Source organism: Magallana gigas, chromosome 5, assembly GCF_963853765.1.
Source record: "Magallana gigas chromosome 5, xbMagGiga1.1, whole genome shotgun sequence".
In the NCBI taxonomy this organism is placed as follows: Eukaryota; Metazoa; Mollusca; class Bivalvia; order Ostreida; family Ostreidae; genus Magallana; species Magallana gigas.
In genome coordinates this window covers 36,478,567-36,499,102 of record NC_088857.1, presented here as the reverse complement: position 1 = coordinate 36,499,102, position 20,536 = coordinate 36,478,567, and the positions used below count along the sequence as shown (strand labels likewise).

The 20,536-nt window shown below is 33.9% G+C and overlaps 2 protein-coding genes across 4 annotated transcripts in view; one reads left to right on the top strand and one right to left on the bottom strand.

Annotated features, from left to right (window-relative positions):
• The window catches only part of LOC105328361 (adenylyl cyclase-associated protein 1), a 42,822-nt gene extending 25,827 nt beyond the window's left edge, over positions 1-16,995 (bottom strand). For 2 of the 3 annotated variants that reach the window (XM_034475164.2, XM_034475174.2), the window contains exons 1-6: positions 16,855-16,995; positions 11,207-11,606; positions 5,628-5,731; positions 5,017-5,094; positions 4,160-4,213; positions 289-378 (exon numbers count right to left, since the gene is read on the bottom strand). In XM_034475164.2, coding sequence (XP_034331055.2) covers positions 289-378; positions 4,160-4,213; positions 5,017-5,094; positions 5,628-5,731; positions 11,207-11,333 — 453 coding nt within the window. In that variant the 5' untranslated portion in view covers positions 11,334-11,606; positions 16,855-16,995. Of the gene's footprint in view, positions 1-288; positions 379-4,159; positions 4,214-5,016; positions 5,095-5,627; positions 5,732-5,987; positions 6,025-11,206; positions 11,607-16,854 lie in introns of those variants that run through there. The other variant, XM_011429207.4, reaches the window with a different exon arrangement.
• Positions 16,996-17,049: 54 nt separating this feature from the next.
• LOC105324776 (peptidyl-prolyl cis-trans isomerase-like) lies at positions 17,050-19,487 on the top strand. The gene is given in 3 exon segments (NM_001305372.1): positions 17,050-17,173; positions 18,634-18,795; positions 19,013-19,487. Coding segments are annotated over 3 exon segments (495 nt in total). The 3' UTR covers positions 19,222-19,487.
• Positions 19,488-20,536: the final 1,049 nt, after the last annotated feature.

Below are 20,536 nucleotides of genomic sequence, written 5' to 3'. Positions count from 1 at the left end.
AGAGCATTAAAAAACAGAATACTTCATGTAAAGAAGGAGCAAAATTTAATTGGCATTCATAGGACTTCAAACTTTTAAAGAATATCTAATTTATTGAGCTTCCAAAATTATTCATCAGGAACACTCTTTATATTGAATAGAAGAAAATTTCACTGCCACTCTCACTTTTTCACTTTTACCTTGAACATTTAGAGTAAGATAGACACTGCAGAGAGATAACAAAATGGTGTACACCTGTTGCAGGCATTAAACAATGTGGAGGCCACCTCAAGCACCACACAAACTTACCACTCGGACCCAGCAAAGGGCAGGCAGTGACTCAGCTATGGCTGACAAGTGATTGAACTGTTTGCTGGGGCGGTTGTTATCTTTGAATGTCTACAAAATCAAAATCAAAAATTTCAGAGGTACGGATACGTGTCTCAAGAGTTATTCCTCTTTGCCTGTATTTCAGTTTTCTGCATGCATTACTTTTTCAATGCTGGGAGATGATAAAAAATAAACAGAAGGGGAAAACACATTTTGTTGATTTTAAGTTTTAAACACACAGCAGGGTAATGGCATAGATTTACAGGTGTTTAAAATTAGCAGAGAATCTCAATGCCATGTTGGGTTCAAGATTTAAAAGTGATAAATTCCCATCTCGACCAGTGGCCATCAATTTGACTTGATCGATTGCAGCAATTCAAATTCTCAGTTTTATCTATTTTACTTTGGATTGATTTATTCAGCCCAAACTGATACAGTCATGGTGTTAAAAGTTCAACTGCCTCCCTAAATCCCGACACCTCATACAGTTGAAAACATTTCTCACTTTTAAATAAACTCCTTGCAACTTTCAACATTTTGAAAAGATAAAAATCTTGAAGAAAAAAAAGTTGTGTCGGTAGATTTGCCAAAATCTCAAGATTGAACATAGACCTGTATATGTATTTACACTTTATGCTCCAAACATCATGCTAAAGTCATCAGATGGGTGGAAAGGTCCCTGTTGTAAAATTGTTGCGAAATTGAGAATACTTGATAGAGTTCGTTTTTTGTAGTAATTTCACTCCCACTATATCATTCACCCTTGGTTTAATATCACATTGTATCATAAATTTAAGAATTTTAGGTTAAAAGTATGTGCTATTCTGAAACAGTTGTTTTTGGTACATGTATTTGTGTATCTTTGGTTTTTCTGTGGTATTTCGCAGCTTTTAATTTGGATCCTGCGATGCTAACGGCAGGTGTCTGGTGGTCACGGGTCTGCCACCACCACGTGGCATCAGTCTGTGGGTCGCCGCGCTGGATGCAATGAATTAACCTTCCATTGTTCTCCTTTTACATGCACAATTAAACAGAGGCCCCCAAAAAACTGTTAATTCAATAAAGATGAATTCTTCTAAACAAACCAAGGGGGAAAAAAATCGGTGAATAATAAACTCGATCCCTTAATTACAGTAAAACACTCCAATAATATATAATTCCACATTTTTTTTTCCTCTTCAAAGCTTATTCTGGGAGTAAAAAATATGGACCACAATCAGGAAGAAATTGAATTAATTATTTGTCTTGTGTTAACATTTGAGATAACATTTCTAAAGCATACACAATTCACAATCTGGTTTCAACATAAAGAGATAAAATGATTCATTTACACCAAAGTACATTTAAAGGACTTGCAAGTTTTCATAAGCTTAAACAATAATCATAAATTTAACCAAGTTTTGAATACAGAAACAATGTGAAAGAAATAAGTTCTGTCAGCCTTATAAAAAAATCTGCTCTAATTGTATCCCATCATTGTTAATATCGGTATTCCTTACAAAAATACTCCCTCCTACGAAAGGGAACAAAAATTAAAACAGACTGAGTGATAATGAAATAATCCTTTCCAGCTTCCAAAAGGTATGCATTGTCTAGGTTTGAGGAGTTGTCATTTGACAACCACGCACGACAAACACATTCCTGTGACCGGGGTGTCTTCCCAACTGATAAATTACCGTCACATGACTAAAATTTCATTTTTTCTTAACTTTGAAGACTTCATGCAGAGGCTCAGGATATTTGGCTTTACAAGAATTCCAGACATAGAGGCAAAACTACTAAAAACATATGCCAAATCCTGATTTTCACGTCACTAGATCGAAATTTGAGAGCAACATAAGCCATGGGAAGAATTCTCTGCATATGGAACATCATAAAATCTAGTCCCATCAAACGCTTCTACAGGGTTGGACCAAATTATTAATATCCCATAGCCAACTGATGAAGAATTCCTCTACTCTCTTATCTCCATGAAAATGCATGTTTTTGATATTTCACCTTTTTTAACATTATCAAGAGTTGTCTTTCTTGCTCTACTAATTGCTGCTGCTGCAGTATCGAAAAAGGTAGTTATTCTCCTGACATGATAAACATCTCAAAGTCTGAAATTTTTTATTGCTACCAATGAACAGTGGCATTGTCAAATATAGATTTGACAATATTGGATTATTTCACTATCACTGAGTCTGTCTAAATTTTTGTTGCTTTTGTAAGGGGGGGGGGGGGGGGGGTAGTTTTTCTGTCTAAATTTTTGTTGCTTTTGTAAGGGGGGGGGTAGTTTTTTTGTAAGCAATACTTGTGTTCAGATATAATTGGAGCAGATTTCTTTTATAAGACTGACGGAACGTATTTCTTTCACATTGTCTGTGTATTCAGAGCTTGGCATATTGCTTTCTAAATCTAAGAAGTGCATTCCTAGCTATGTTAGTAAAACTGTTTTGTCATAATTTATCATGGCACATTTTATCATTACCAGTAATAATTATAGTACACATGAGCTAACGCGTGTATGCATTTTTCTGCAATGCTACATAGCTACCTTCATGTATGTATGAAGCACCAAAATTTCAATAATGCACATGTTTAACACACTTATTCACTGAATTTTACATTCAAAATTTTTTTTAAAGCTAACACTTCGCAGTTTATATAGTGTAAACTGTCCCAAGTTTTTTTGTATTGTAAAAGGTAGGTAAAGGCATATCATTCATTAATTTACACGAAAACTATTATGGCATAATTAGCTCTAAACGAGTCATGTTCAGCTTGAAGGCAGTCTAATTTTGCTGACACAGTTGTTTATATACTTGCTTTTATACGCAATACTAGTAATTAAGAAAATTACACACAGCACAGATTATGTGACTCACTTTCCTTGCTATTATCATTAGAACTCCAGGGATACTCATAGAAATTTACTTTTTCAGCTAGGTTATAAACTGTGATAAGGACTTGTATATTAATCGTATAATGAGAATAACCCAAGTTTTTAAAATACTGTGGACAGAGCTTGATGTGTGTGAAATTTTTTTTAATAGTGCAGTAATTGAAATAAAGCTATACATGTTCATATGCACATCTTGAATTTTCCTTCTGAAGCAGCAGAAGTAGTATACACAATTTATCTTAATTCTGTCTACTAAAACACTCAGTGTTTTAGATTGTAATCAATTTTGCACAGTAAACGCAATACCATAGTTTTATGGTACAACTGATTCAAACAAGTTTCGTCCTCGTGAGTTTAAGGAAGCTGCCATATTGCAATCATTTGTCATTATGTGTTGCGTTTTAGGTCCTTATGATTCACCAGCCATTGTTTGGGCTACATTAAACATTGTACACGTAGCTGTAAATTGCACAGGCACAATTAATTTTTCTATTAAAAAATTATACTTAGTATAAGAAAAATATTGAAGTGGAGGGGCAGGCCCCTTCCTGCTTCCTGTGCCTATAATATTAAGAAGACTTTTTATCATATGATAAAATAGTATAGTCAAACTTCATTATCTCAAATTCCATGGGACTTGGAAAAAACTTCAAAGATATCCAAGGATTTGAGAAACTAAGGTTACACTACACAAAGAAACAGTGGTTGGGACTTTCAACACTTTAAAATACATGTATCTACCGTATTTGAGGTATTGACATCGAGATACTGATGACTGAAAGTACATGCTTGTATTTTTCTCTGAAGCACTGTGTTCAAATCACTTTATTCAATTTCACATTATGATTGCATGTCAAGGGACATGTCCATGAGATTAAAAGGTAACATCTGCATGAAAACAAATAAAATTCTGCACAAGGTAAAGAGATTACACAAAGGTGTTCATGTATATACGAAACTTACCATGGCCTCTTCAATCACTTTTTTGACTGGATCAAATAACTTTTCCATGACAGCCTGAAAAACGAAAGAAGAAAACCCATAAAATACTAGTGTCAGAATCAGAGAGTCCTACCCATCTCTAACCAAACACAGTAAATGATGTCATAGTAAATCATGTTTTAAGTTGCTTTTTTTTTTTCAAATACCAGCATGAAAATTTCGAAAGAAAGTTTTTAAAAAATCTCAGACAATTCCTCCATCAAGGCATTTAGCCAATGCAATTTAATTTACAGAAAATGTACATGTAATAGATCAATATGAAAAGACAAGGCCGAAAACGTTATTTGATGTTTCCCTGACGTCAGCAGAAAAACCCATTAGAATACTCCGCTGTACATCTAGTAATTCAACCTGATTAAAAGTGTTCTTTGAAACTCTGAAAATTTATTGAACACACAACTATTTCATTTCATGACAGACAGCATTAATCAATGCAGCTAATGTTATCAATTACAGGGAAAGCTCGTTAAACATGTTGACATAGATGCATGTTTACAGACAAGGAAGGTTGTCTATTTGGGAAAAGTTGTGTAACTGTATCTATATTAATGATTTAAATGTGTATATTAAAAATTCTTTACATGTAATGAAAATAAACTCTATTTTGTTGGCTAGTTATTTTTAATTGACACCTCAGGAAGGATTCATTAAAGAGAAAAAAAGAATGTACAGCTTGTAAGTCCTGACTTGCATAGATGTTGAACAGGGATTTTTTAAAATTTTGAAAAATAATTCACATTTTACAAACAGCTATAACTTTATCATAACCTGCAGCGCCAGGTCTCTGGATACACTAATTACCAGTAATTAACACTGACCTCACTTGGCTGTTTGCTCCTGGAGGCTACATAGATATACTGACGTAGGTTGTTGAATCCCCTCTGTACCATGGCACCCTAAAGTAAAACAGGAATAAGTAATTCAAATGTACCTACAAATTAGTTTTTCGTGAAAATCACACACCAATGATTGCTGTTATATGTATAAATTATAATATCGTCCATGTTAATTATAAATATTATTCCTCTTTTGCCAAGAAAAAATAATTTAATCTTAAAGTAAAATCTTTCAAGAAAATAAACATTTGAATATAATGAAAAGCAGATTAATATTCAGTACTGTATACAAGGAAATATTTGCCCCCATTTTATTTTCACCTCTTTCGCCTTCGTCGTCAGTGGGCGAATTCCGACGTCTCAAACTATCTATCTTTAAAGACAACCATGTCTGGACGAATTCAAGACGGGGCGAAACTGTTTGCAAGTGAAGAAGGGCGAAAATAAAACGGAGTGAAAATAACCTTGTATACAGTTTCTTTGATTTGAGATTCTGCAAAGAAAAAAGATAGTTGGCCTCAATGCCTGATCAATCCCATGATTCCATCACCCTTGACCTAACTGATTCATCCCATATTTCCCCAAACACTCACCACTGTCTGAACATCCCCCTGGATTTTGTTGCTTAGGTCTACAAACTTGCCGACACTGCTGTTCACGATCTCATCAAATGCAGTCACACTTGGTGTAACAACTTCTGCAAAGAAATACAAACAGATGTAGAAAGTTATCTCCCCTTCAAAAAATATACATGCAAAATAAACTAGATTGATGAAAAAAAAAAATCTATAGCTTTAGGTGAAAATTTGAGTTGACATGCCACAGAGCCACAGATCTGCAGCTACATACAAATAGTACAGCACTGAATAATATGAAAAAGCATTGGGTGATTAATCTATTGAAAATTAAATGCATCTTTGTTTCAGATAGTTAATTAAATAGTTACAACTTACTGAGTTTTGAAGAGTGAAACATACTGAATTTGAATGTAAATCAAAATCCTACGACTGACAAGGAACAACACACAGGGACATGAACTATTTGAAATGGATGGATAAATCTGATACTGCCCCAACTTTTGACTTTCACGAACAAGGAATTTAAACATAAATGGTTGATGCTATAATTGATGTACATGTTCTTATAAATATGTTACTAAGTTTTCTATTTTTGAATCCTAGCTGTGACTGATTCAGAAACCAAAAATTAAAATGGCATCGATGAGAAGATAAGTGTTAGGTTACATGGAGAAATAATAACAGAAAATACACAAAGTTCTAGATGTATTTTTCTATCCCCACCAATTCACCCAAAACCACACTTCTAAACAATAAAACACTCTATATAATTAATATTTCCCATGCTTATACCCTCTAAAATACCATTTTTGCTGCATAGAAAACAATTACTTGTATATACATGCATATGTATTTTTTCTTACAGTTTTTTTCTAATAGTGATGATTGACCTACATGTACTAGATAAAACCTTGAAAACTGAATGATAACAACATCTAGCTGTTTAAACAACAAAAACTTCCTTATCCAGCAAATAAACCGTTTCTTTATAAATGTCAAAAGCTTGACTCTCCCTGTACCTTGTATCAAATAGGATGTTAGTTACAAGTGTTTGTGTGAGTGTTACAATGATACATAAAGGAAGTGAAACGTTCATCCATGTTGTCTGCGGCTTTCTTGCTACAATTTTCATATATATCTCTATTTATACATAAGTAAGGCCACACCAATATAATTTCTTGTTCGTCGGACCCCGCACACTTGTATTTAAATAATACTGAACAAATAACATTATTATTTATTTCCCGCATACCATCAAAGAACCACAAGTATATGGGTATGCAACTGAAATGTATTTGCTTTAACAATATTTTTGTTTGAAATTCATCCCACTTTCAATTAATCCTTCATAATTTTTGACAGCTAGGCATCAAAGTTATGTACCCCACAGACCCTGCATCAATTAAGTAATAAAGCTGAATCTGCACCCCAAAAATTTGTTGAACTTTGAACTTGACCAATAATAGCACAATTCATTTCTTGTGGTCAAGATTGAAATATTTGCCTCAGGATATAATAGGCATGCATCTGTGTAGATTTAGATTCATCAGATTCAATTAAGCTCTGTTTTCTGTGAAACATTAAATTTAAAGAACTTTGTTTGGCTGATTTTGAATCCAGTATACGTGAAAAATAATGAGTTTTACACCTTTTTACAGCTATTTATAATATTAAGGCCACATAAAATTAAAATTTAGATTCTCATCCTGACTTGCAAAAAATATGGGGCAGGTGGGCGGATTTTATTTATTATTTTTTATTTTTTTAAATTGTTAAATGCTTATATGAGTAAACAAACCCACTAGTAATATTTTAATTCCATTTTATTTGGACTTAACTGTTAATGCATGAACACATTTGTATCCTTATGATAACAAACATTAAGTTAATTTCCAGCAAAGGTATTTTATTTCATACCTCAATAAGAAAAACTGGTAGTAAAGTGGAAGATAAAATGTACATAGCAAATTTGCATTACTGATTATTGCGAATTTGTCTTATGGATATCACGAATTATGGATATTATAGTGAAGTGTATCCATCGGTCACGTGACAATTTGGACAATAACAAGTTGGATGTTACTATATAGGGGACGGGCAACAGATTTTTCAGTCAAATAAAAAAGCTGTTTCCTTCAGCAATAACCGTATATAGGTCTTGATGTAATACAAGCACTGTATGGGATAACTCTCTCATCTATAGGTCTCTTATCACTGAGTCCTTGACAAAGTGTAAGTACCAGTATCCTACCTATTATATATAATTACATGTACTAGCTGGTATAAATATAGTTATAACATATATATTTGAATATGTAATCTACATGTAACATAATCCCTCTTCAGATAAAAATGCAAAGGATTTTACATAAGATATGTCAAATACACATCCTGGTATTAAGTTGTCCCAAAGACCTTACAACGTTTTACATATTACCCCGAAGTTTCGGTTATCTAGGTTCACCTGCACTTTAAATACGATATCTCTTTTCAAGAATGCAGCATCATTTAATGCAAAATAATATATGATCTCCCCTCCCTAGTCGTTAAGATTTCATATATAATTGTCTCACTTTTTTCCAAACATTCATTTATCTCCCAACCCCTTATCTCCATCAGCTATTTCAACTCGAATCAGTACATGATCAACTTACAATAATCTCTTTTCAAACAATCAACATACATATTAATTGATATTTCCAGTTTTCAAATCACCTTATAAGCAGTGAAATTGGGCAAACCAGGCAAAAATAAAATAAGGACAACAATTATCTTGTATATAAAAGGACTTTTCTTATAAGGAGCAAATAATAGATTATTGAAAGTACTTCATAGCAGAGAAATTTTGTATCATGCAGAATTCAGAATCCAAACAAAAAGGGAATGTGGTCCCTGTATATGCAAGCTTGCAGTGGGATTTTTACCATAGCTCTGCTGTTTCTTCCTTTGTGAATCAACAAAATCAACAACAACAACAACAACAACCCCAACCCAACCCACACGCACTCTCTGTATTGTATGCAGGGTAATGAGTGTTGCACAAGTATTGAAAAAAAATTGTTCTTTTTTAAATTTGCCTAAGGTTCACAAATTCCAACATAAACTTTCCTATTTTCATAAATCCTAATCAACTTGTTGTTAAATTGGGGGAAAATAAAATTAAAGCAATCGTTATTTTGTATTTAGTGGGCTTTTCACCTAGCTGCAAAACTGAAAACTGCTAGTAATAATGAAATTCCATTCATGATTGAATGTTTCAATTTATTTGTTATCATTCGGAGATATAAACAAATCAAACTCCCTCCCCCAAAAATTAAAATCACAGTATGCAAAACAGAAAGATGAGCTGAATACAACATGCATGAAGGAAAATTGGGGTTCATTGATTTTTTTTCATCATCTCCAAGTCAGTATGAGATCATTCAGCTCATCAATACGTAAAACTAGTCAATTTTTACTTTGTTGAAATTCTTATGGTTGAAGTAATATCCTGTTTGTACTTGGAAGAGCTTCAAAGTGCAGTTCTTCATTATCGAACTTTGGGGGAGCTTAATTTTGTAGATATTTCTCCAGACTGAACTTTTTGATAAGAAGGTGAGGACGGATTTCTCAGTGCTGTGTAGTCTCAGAATATGGGATGAAATAATTGTACATAATATGAAGCACACTTTCAAACAAATGTTTAAATTTGATATTATTAAACAGAAGTGAATTATGTTAACATTGTTCTCAAATGTCAAGTGCTCTATGTGCTACTGTTACATCAGAAATTACATCTTTCAACATTATTAGTTAGTTTACCAGTCTTCTAGCTAGCACCATATTTTAAATATGTATTTTTCTTCTAGTTTGCAAAAGATTTTAAAGAAAGTATAATCATCTTTTGTAAAATTTGCTCCACTATACAAACTTCATCACCACACATTTATATGTAATAAACAAAGACGTATTGTGCCTTTTCCGATTATTTTGCCTACACCCGTGTTCGAACGAAAAGCACCTGTTACTTAAAATAGATACAAGTACCTGTCACAAAATGATTTTCGAAACCCAGGTACTGATTTTATAATGGTGTCTGTAACCACTGATTTGTCAAAAAATCAGGAAACCTGCATGGAGAAATGAATATAATCATGTAGTACTTTGTGTACAAAGACAGTTGATATTCTGAACTGTGATCACTTGCCGCAAAATTCAACTAACGTAATTATATACACAGTGAATGTACAGTGTTAGTGAAAACTTTTCACTAAAAAGTTCCATTTATTTTGGGTGTGCTTTCACTAAGAAATAAACAAAAGTTTAAAAAAAAAATCCACTTGATTAGATAAATGTAAGTTAAACTTTTTATTCTTATCACACGCTTTAAGTTAAAGAAATAAATATTTCACTACTTGATGGAATTGATCATTAATTTAAATCAAAAAGACCTACGCGTCACCACTAGGCCACACATATAACACTTTCATAAGGTGTCTTTTTAATATATGTGGCAATATACATGAAAGTATTAGGAAAGTCACTTAATGAAACATTTGACTTCCGATAATTTTCAGTACAAAGACCGCATTAAATCAAACTTATTTAATTTTAAACATGTAATGCAATACTTATAGGACAATTTTAGTCAGATTTCTTTGGTTTAGAGTGGTTCAAATGGTCAAATATCGAACTTTTTATTATATACTTTCTATTTTCCTATATATCCCTTACAAAACCAGAAGATTTTAATGGAGTCATGAAAGGTTATCAAAGACTCATTGACATGGTTATTGTGTATTTGTGTTCCTTTGAATATACTTCTACTAAACATTGTATGATACTGAAAATGCCTGATGTTTGCAAAATTGGTATATTTCAAGTGAAACCGCATACTTGGTGCACTATACCTCTTTTCCTTGAGGCTTCTTTTTTTTTTTTGTCACAATGAAGTAAAATAGTAAGCTATATATAGACCTGGGGGAAATCTGGTCGTAAAGTATCTATGTATAAACCTGGGGGAAATCTGGTCGTAAAGTAAGATTAGCCTGGGTAGCTAGTACTGGCAGGTCTAAAACTATTTAATACAAATATATGTTATCAATATTATTACATTTACATGATGAGAAATTAAGATGACCACACATCATCTGTGATATATTACAATACTCAGTATAAGATGAAATTTGTCAAGTTTCAGGATTAATAAGACTTGACCATGACATATATAATGATATGTCCTTGACTTTCACAAAGAGAATGACACTTAAGTAGAATAAGAGGTCAACAACTAGTCTCAAACTTCTATTGTAAGGTCAGACGACGCGTTCCTCAACTTTATATACCGTAACTTTTTCCAGGAATTTGTTCTTGATTTACTACTACTTTGGAAAGCTTTCTTGCAAAAAATCAGGGGACCTAACCAGACATTTTTGCAAGATACTATTTGGTATATTATCAGGAAAATTTGAAAAATAATCATCATTTTTCAAGGAACTTGTCGTCTGACCTTAACATCTACATTTAGATGCTAGTGCTGCCCCACTGAATGTTCTCTTCTCTATCTAGATGCTGAGGGCAAAGCATACAGCTGATTCCATAGATTTACTCATTACCTGATTCTCCTCCCCCAGAGGAGGATTTGCTTGACCCTGCGGAGGTAGATTTCTGGGCCAGGGTCTCCAGACGACTAGCGACTGCCTCAAGTCTGTTGACAGCCGACTGTAATTCAGACGCAGACATGATTCCAAATACTTTCTCTGTCGTCTGCACTTCCTGTTCCTTAACTGGTACCTTTTCAAGCTTTTCAGGTATAGTCTGCAGAGATGAAACTTTCTTCTGAAGCTGGACCTCTTCAAGACCAACTTCCTGTGAGGAATCTACTTTTACTTTCTCTTTTGGGGTAGTCTCTGAACTATTTTTATGTTCCTCTGTGGGAATCGTCGCTCTGACGTCTTGCGAGGTGGTTACTTCCTTTGTTTCACCTGTTTTGTGTGGAATGTCCTGTGCTTTTGTCTGTAAAGAGTCAACATCATCATCATCATCATCTGATATAACACAACTGTTACAACACATCATTTTGTTTATTGGTCGTCTACTCCAACAAAAATCCCAAGAATACCAGAGTAATGATGCAGTGGCCCTAGAAATCACTTAGCTATACTATTCTGATTCACTAAAATGTTTGCACCGTAAGTCACGTAATGATCAATCTCAGAGATGCACATAAATCTCAGACACAATCATTCTTCCCAGCACATTCCAAGGTTTGCCAGTGCACACACATACACATATACACCAGGGGGCTTACACAGCGGTGTACACTTATTTATATATACACAACTCCCAAACTCCTCAACGCCTTATAGCAAAATAACAGATCACCAGTAAAAATAACCCCAGTGTAAAACAAAAAAATCAAAACAAAATGCCCTCCTCCCTAAATCCATGGCAACACCTTGCATCAGCTATATCGCCAGGGAAGAAAGAGAGGAGACATATTTGACAGGTCGGTATTAATTACTTTATCCTCCCCCAATTAAACACAAATCAAACACAGAGACGTAATAAGGTACAGCCAATGGTGTTCTCTGTGAGACTTTAATCATTCTGCCAAAATAAAAGCTTTATTGACATTCCACTTTACATGAGAGACCTCAGGTAAGGCAAATCTCTCACACTAAAGGCATACAGAATTAAGAGAGTTGATTGCAGAATTACATACTAGCTGGCCTGTATAGGGGCTACATGACTGACCTGATCATGTATCGGTACATGTATTACCAATTTATCATAAATTAATAGAATTATCGATAATGGTAATCATTTCAGAAGGTTATTTAACATAGTGGTATATCCATCCTTGAGATGTTGAGACAGGTTTATATGTAGTCTGTTTACTTTATGTCTTGTTTACTTTTAGTCTGTCAACTGAATCTCAAGTGGCAAGATCACCTTTTATAGCAATATTGGAATTTTTCAATTTTACAAGTAATTTACATGTCCACCTAAAATCCTGCTGTTAAAAGTGAAATGCCAAAAACAGAGAAAGGACAAAATCTGTCAGAAGTCACAACACTGGTTGATCTCTTGAACTCTGAGCTTTGAATTTTGGTTTAAACAAATCTACAAATAAAATGCATGGTTCTATATGTTTAAATCTAGAAGGAAGGAGGAAGTCATGATTGATTGTTATATCAGCAAATTCTTTAAAGTACACAACAATCTTGCTACACTTACATCTTACTAATGTTAGATTCGTAACAGGTAAAATGGGATGGCGCACCCATAGTTCTGCCTTATCTTTTATATTTTTCACCCTGAATAATTCACCTACAGTAATTTGTTTCTTCTTAAAGGGTTTCTTGCAATGAATTTTAGTTTATATCTTTATAAGGTTTGTTGTTCATATATTTACATCTATCAAGTATGATTCCCTAAACTTTAGTAAGTTAATTCATATCTCTATAGAATCTAAAAGGACTGATACATGTATTGACACGCCCCATTTATCGATTGGTCTAGTAAGCCTTCAGTGACCTAAGAAGAATCACGGACGGCACGAAATATCATGATGATATCAGACTCAAACTCCCATACAAGATGATTTTGTGTTTTTTTTATCTATATGTACATTAAAGGTAATTAAGTTAAATTAACTTACTTTTTACAATAAATTTATTCATATGTAAATATAAACATAAAAATGCTTTCTTTGATGATTCATGTGGGTTATGAAGGTGGCGATCATAGCAGAAAAAATTTGCAGGTTATGAATTTTTTCTTCACGTGTTACAATAAACTGATGTTTCCTAGGCATTTGGAAAATTGGAAATTCTAGAAGTATGAGAGAGGATGATGACTTGAATTACAACAGATATTAAAGAATTTAAATTCCCAGTAATTTTAATCTTTGAAACTCTGTAACATACCTACATAAAATTACAAATATTATATATGTACATTTCACAAAATAAACATGCCGATGTGAAGCATTATAGTTTAGCACTTCAAGACTTATATATATAACTTAATTATATTTTCAGCATAGTTCTGCTTAACTTGTCTTAATTAATTTCTGTAAATATGCAAACACAAAGTAAATTGTCTGTCTGCAGATGGGAAGAAAAGATGACTTTTAATGCATAATTTTTGCTCATTATGATACTAAACATAAAATATGTCTGTATTGTTGTACCCTGATGACATTTTATTTCATTCTTTTTAATGATAGGAACTTGCAATGTAGTTTGCGTTTCATGCATTCATTAACACAAAATTTTTAATTGATCACTGGATTTATGTTACAATTATGTTATATGTTAAAATTCTAATTATTTGTCTTTTAACATATTCTATAGAAAACTATAGTTTTGTAAGAGCACAACAATGAGTATCTTTTCTTGACTTCACCACTTTACTACCTATGGTAACAAAAACAAGAGGCCCATGGGCCACATCGCTCACCTGAGGAACAATAGGTATGATAAAATCAACTTAATGGAGTCTTAATACAAACAATCTGGACAATGTACAATAATACATGTAGATCCTGTATAAATAAAATCCATTTCCCCCCTGGATATTCTTATGTTTATAATCATTAGTCCCTTTTCTAACAGGATGATTTTGTAGTCATATCACATGTTGAGTATTGCAGTTCTCAAAAAGATCATTAACAATTGTTTATATATGGGATATAAAGCTACATCAAACTCTGAACCTTCTTGTGAGGCCGAAGAATTGTCCTGGAGACAAAGTCTTAACAATTATAAAGAATCATCTGGCTGATTAGTTTCTGAGGAGAAGATTTTTAAAGATTTACTCTATATATTCCTATGTAAAACTTAACCCCCCCCCCAATGTGGCCCCACCCTACCCCCAGGGATCATGATTTTCACAACTTTGAATCTACACTACCTGAGGATGCTTCCACACAAGTTTCAGCTTTCCTGGCTGATTAGTTTCTGAGAAGAGGATTTTTAAAAATTTACTCTATATATTCCTATGTAAAACTTCGACCCCCATTGTGGCCCCACCCTACCCTCGGGGTCATGATTTTCACAACTTTGAATCTACACTACCTGAGGATGCTTCCACACAAGTTTCAGTTTTCCTGGCTGATTAGTTTCTGAGGAGAGGATTTTAAAAGATTTACTCTATATACATGATATATTCCTATGTAAAACTTTGACCCCCATTGTGGCCCCTACCTACCCCCGGGGGTCATGATTTTCACAACTTGGAATCTACACTACCTGAGAATGCTTCCACACAAGTTTCAGCTTTCAGTTTTTGAGATATCAGAGTTCAATTGTATTTATATTTACATACATATACATGTATATATCTAATAATTGTTTTTCATTGATCTTTTCAGTTATTTTATTTTTCAATTGCACTATGTGTTATTTTGTGACTATGCCATTGTTGAAATCAAAAGTGTCAAGATAAACAAATTCTTTCTTCTCAATCTGCGTAATTCATCCACATGCATGTTCACATTTGACAACTTCCTGTATAGCCATGTGTCAGTGTAATGTCTAAAATAAAATTAAGTAGCTATACATGTACTTTTAAAAAGGGCAAAAGTACATGTAGCTATATAGCCTTAACAGTTTATTTTTGACATTGAATAAAACAGCTCAATAAATTACTATTACAGTTAGTTGACATGATGCTAGAGTATATTGCATCACAAGCAATGTTTCAAAGGAGAGTGTTTTGAAAGTAGACCCTTGCCCTTTTAGTTTAGTCATTGGTCTTTTGAACCTCTCCTTGCCAATACAGACATTGATTTGCGGGCACATTTTACCCTGACCAGTCTTGCTATATAGCAATAACAGTTCAATTATATCTCTTCACAAATTAATTATATGATGTACTGAATTACATGTATGTTGACAGAGTATCCTTTAATTTCAATAATTATGTTTACAAATAAATAAAAAGAGTAGATCCACTGTCTTCATAATGATTTTTTCTCCAAATTCATGAAGCCTTATAGTTATCTTGTTGATGTTATTGTGTACAAGCCTATCTTTTAAAAAAGATTGGTGAGCTAGCGCTGTAGCAATCATAAAACACAGAAGCAGATTTCTAAAACATTGGTTTAATTTTCTGAATCGATTAATTAACAATAGGAAGGCACAGTAGTGTACTGGAATTGTGCTGGAGTGGGGTCTCAATTTGAAACTGTGAATCTAGAGTGGGCAATGACATAGCTCATTGGCTGTGCCTTAATCATAATGTATCTCCTGTAATTTCAATTTCGAGGTGAATTTTTTTCGGGAACCATTGGTACTGTTTTGTAGCAATCGTATCTTCTCGGGCCTTTCCGGCAAGCTCGGAAAACATATCCGAAGTAGTCTTCCGAACTTGAAGGAATATAAGCTAAAGCTAGCTACATGTTATTTATTATAATATTGAAAATAACTTTGCATTATAAGACCGAAGCTACTGTTACTTTTTGACATTAACGATAAAACACAAAATTTCACGTGAAGATGATAAAACGAAATTAAAATGGTACAGTTTATCTACAGTAGTACAGTATTCCCAGAATCCCCTACTATGGAGGCGAGCATGCGTATTCCAGTGAAAAGGACTAACGTAGTTGCTAGCGCTCGAGAGCGCTAGCAATAATGGCAATATTAATGAGGCAACGTGGCGACATCATGCATACTGTAGTAGTGCTGGCGAAGCAAACTCTAACGACAACTCCTGGGTGAAGAGAATGTATATGTTTAAACAAGTACACTGGAGCATAAAATATTTTACTTTTTTATTTATTTTTTATCAGGTTCATGCATCCATTTGATTAACCACGCTTTATTATTATGAAACGTATCTACCTGTGTGTATTCAATTTAATTTATGCTGCTCTCGCTCAAACGGTCGCACCATAAATCATATTATCAAAAAACTATGTGTACACTGTATTTTGTATGAAGGTTCTAGAAAGAAAACCAACTGCAAAATTCATCTATCAATGAGCGGGGTTCTATTGTGTTGCTTCTGATGGCTTTACAAGTGGATACAGTAGACTCAACAACTTGTCAGTCATCATAAATAGCATTTCTTTCACCCATAGACTAGTGACAGTAAGAACAAAACAATTAAAAACTTATCACATTTGAAATAGTACTGAAAAACTGACAATTAACGTTTCAGTTCACATTCTCCATCAGATAAAAATTAAAAACTAATATCTCTTGATTCAAATGCACTGAAGCGATTAAAGAAACCAAATAAAACTAAATACCAATGTTTTCTGATCAGTCGATTTTCTACTCCCCGGCTTTCACTTTGCTTCCGCATAGAGGGCGGGTCTAACCGGAAGTGAAGAAAATTACCAACAATCCTCTGCGGTAATATTAAGCAGGTCATCAAGCCGGTACTTTTCCCAAATCTCTTTCTTTTTGCACGAGGAAGTCGAAGAGTAATACGACGTAAGAAGATGGGGAAACCACAAGTCTTTTTCGACATTTCCATCGGTGGGCAACCCGCCGGTAGGATTGTCATGGAATTGGAAGCTGACGTTGTTCCAAAGACGGCAGAAAATTTCCGTGCTCTTTGCACAGGTACTTAATTTATTAAATCTACCGTCATAACCATGTGCTCTTTGTTAAGAAAATGGCGGGAAGGTGGCATGGCAATATACAAACAGTGCGAACTACAAGCATAGTGTAATCAATTGTGACAGATAATGTCAGTTATTTATTTCAATAGAATGTGTAAATTTGTGTAATCGAATTTAATTTCCGCATTCCAGAATATTTTTTGTGTGCATGTGCACTGACTTGTTAATTGTATTTTTAATGAATTAAAAACTTGCTTACTCTGTCCCAGGTTTCCTTTATTTTTGTAACCTTTTAATATTTTCTCAATTTTTACTGACATAAATACTTTTGACTAGAAAGTGTTAAATTCTCTATCTTTTTAACAAAACGCCCCATTACCAGTATAGAGTAAAGGCCAGTAAAAGGTATGTGCCTCTGGTGATTTTGGCATTGTGGACAACATTTGAATTCATAGTTTATGTTAAGAAAATGTCTTTGATGTTTTTGGGGAGGAAAGACATCAAATCTCTCTTTTTTCTATTTGTAACACACTACTATAGATATTAAGATGGCTCATAACACATTTACAAAAAATACCCCATTGACAAAAACTTGTTTAGGTGTAGGTTTTGAAATGATTCAATGGTTCATCCATATATTTTCTGAAAGAAATAAATTTGGCATCTGTATGTAATACAATGTGAGCCAAAAGTTTTAGCCTAACATCATGATAGGTGTGGGATAATGCATTGATGCATCACAATACAAATTTCGATGATATATGGATTGATACACTTTTCAATTTTCCAAAAGTATCCTGGCTTCATATATGCTAGAATCAGTATTTTTTAGTTAGCTGGCACTTCGTATCACTATGGAAGTACGAAGATGTTGGTAGACTACGCAAAGTTGTTAAAACTGTTATGAAGTTAATCTGGAGTGCGGGAAACTATTGGATAACCTGTTTAAGAAAGAAATAGTTATGAAAGACTGAAGTAATTTGTGAATTGTGCAATGCCAAAGTTAAATCAGTTTCCTTCATCTGTCCAAAAAATAAGTGAGATTTTAAATCCGCAAGATGTGCTACACTTGTTTTTCACATGGATCTTAATTTCTTGCCTTTAATTAGGAATCTACGGTAATTTAATTGTATAAAAAGCACAGAATGACTGATTAGTTTCTGTTAATTTTAAAGTAAGACTTCTGGTTTTACCTTTAATTATATTACTCCAAATGCATTTGAGGGTGAGGGGTATACTTGTAATGTTTGTTGGTAAGAGAGTGTATGCATGCAAACAGAAGTGATCATTTACATTGGGATTAGTGTTTCAGCCCTAACGAGTTTCTGTCTGTAGGGTTCAGAATTCTATTCCTGTTCTATGGGCTCTTTATCAATATAATTATAAATGCTCTTTTGCCAGGCGATTCTGCCATTGGTTATGCTTTTTGTTTAAACTTCTCTTGCTTTAATTGTATTTCAGGAGAGAAAGGCTTTGGCTACAAAGGCAGTGGATTCCACAGAGTTATTCCCCAGTTCATGTGCCAGGGTGGAGACTTCACAAACCACAATGGCACTGGAGGAAAAAGCATCTATGGAAACAAGTTCCCTGATGAGAACTTCCAGCTGAAGCACCTTGGACCAGGTAAATTCAGCTTATATTTATATTATTGTTCTGAATATTTCTCATCTTGTATTTCTTATTCCAACATTCTTTCCATCTACTGTTGAATTTTAAAGAAAATGAGAATTTTTTTTACATGAAAATTATAACTTTACGTTCCTCTCCCCCTTTAAGTTTATTTTACAGGCTCAATATATATTGTTTTTAAGAGTATTAATTTAAATGCATCTATCTATAGGAACTCTTTCCATGGCCAATGCTGGACCCAACACCAATGGAAGCCAGTTCTTCATTTGCACAGAAAAGACATCTTGGCTCGATGGCAAACACGTTGTGTTCGGAAGAGTGACCGATGGCATGAATGTCGTCAAAGCGATGGAAGCAACCGGATCGCAGAGTGGAAAGCCATCCAAGCCAATCAAGATCGAAAACTGTGGTCAACTTTAAATTGAACAGTGCAAATTTATCAACATTTATATATTAATCTAAGACACTAATGAGGAGCTAAAGAACACTGTAATCTAATAGTGCTACGTAATGTGCTTTCTACATCTCTCTAGCAGATCATTGTTGTATCAATCCTGCCATTTGTTTTGCAACTTTGTATTTGGACTTTCATTTTTGATTTATTTTACTCATTATGGAAAAATTCTATAAAGAAACTAAAGTGTTCTCCATGAATATTGAAAGATATTAAAAAAAGTCTTTTCTTTTAAAGAAATGTGTTCATTATTTTTTAAAACCATTTTCAGTCTTGTGAAGGGAGTTAATGTTACTTGTTTAACCAGTATTGGATCTAAGGTCTGAAAGAAGGATTTTGGAGAATGTTGTAAAGATTTATTAATTTGAACTGCTTTAGGGCATGAAATAAAATATTTTTCAATACAGTAAAACACGGTTATAACAAAGCGCCAGGGACGGGTGATTTTGCTTCGTTATAAGCGTAATTCGTTATATCCGTCAAGATTACAACATGTAATATAGTCACGGGGAATGAAAATCACTTCGCTGTAAGCGTCAATTCATTATAAGCGTGTTCGCTATAACCGTGTTTTACTGTATAGGCTTTAAGATGTACCATGGAAGGATGCTCTTGTTGTTTCCTTTCTAATCGTTGGTATGCGGTCGTCTCGTACGTTTAAGGACCAAAATCCAAATATTTCTTGAACTGGCTTGTTTCTGTCGAAAACTGACCATAACTTTTGTTAAAAGAAAAAAAATGCAATAAATACGAGGTGTTGCATTATATTTCGTATGCACATAACACATAGAGGAACAGAACAATGCCTTTTTAGCTCAACGAGACGAAGTCAGGGGGAGCTTATGCTATACCCTCGGCGTCGGCGTCCGGACCTGGTTAAAGTTTTTGTTGCAGGTCCTGTATCTAAGCTATTACTTGTCCTATCTTCACCAAACTTGCATGGATGATGCATCTGGACCTACTTATGGACTTGAAAGACTTGGATGCTGAATCTGAGTCCTAAATTTCAGATGCTGGAGGAGGTTAAGGTTGTTGGACCAGGTTAAAGTTTTTGTTGCAGGTGCCCTTTAATAGCAATATCTAAGTTACTGCAGGTCCGTACTTCACCAAACTTGCATGGATGATGTGTCTTATGATACTGATGCACCAGACAGGCTTGAATGCTGAATCTGAGCCATAGGTTTCGGATGCTGGAGGAGGTTAAGGTTTTTGGAGCAGGTTAAAGTCTTTGTTGCAGGTGCCCTTTGTTAGCAATATCTAAGTTACTGCTGGTCCGTACTT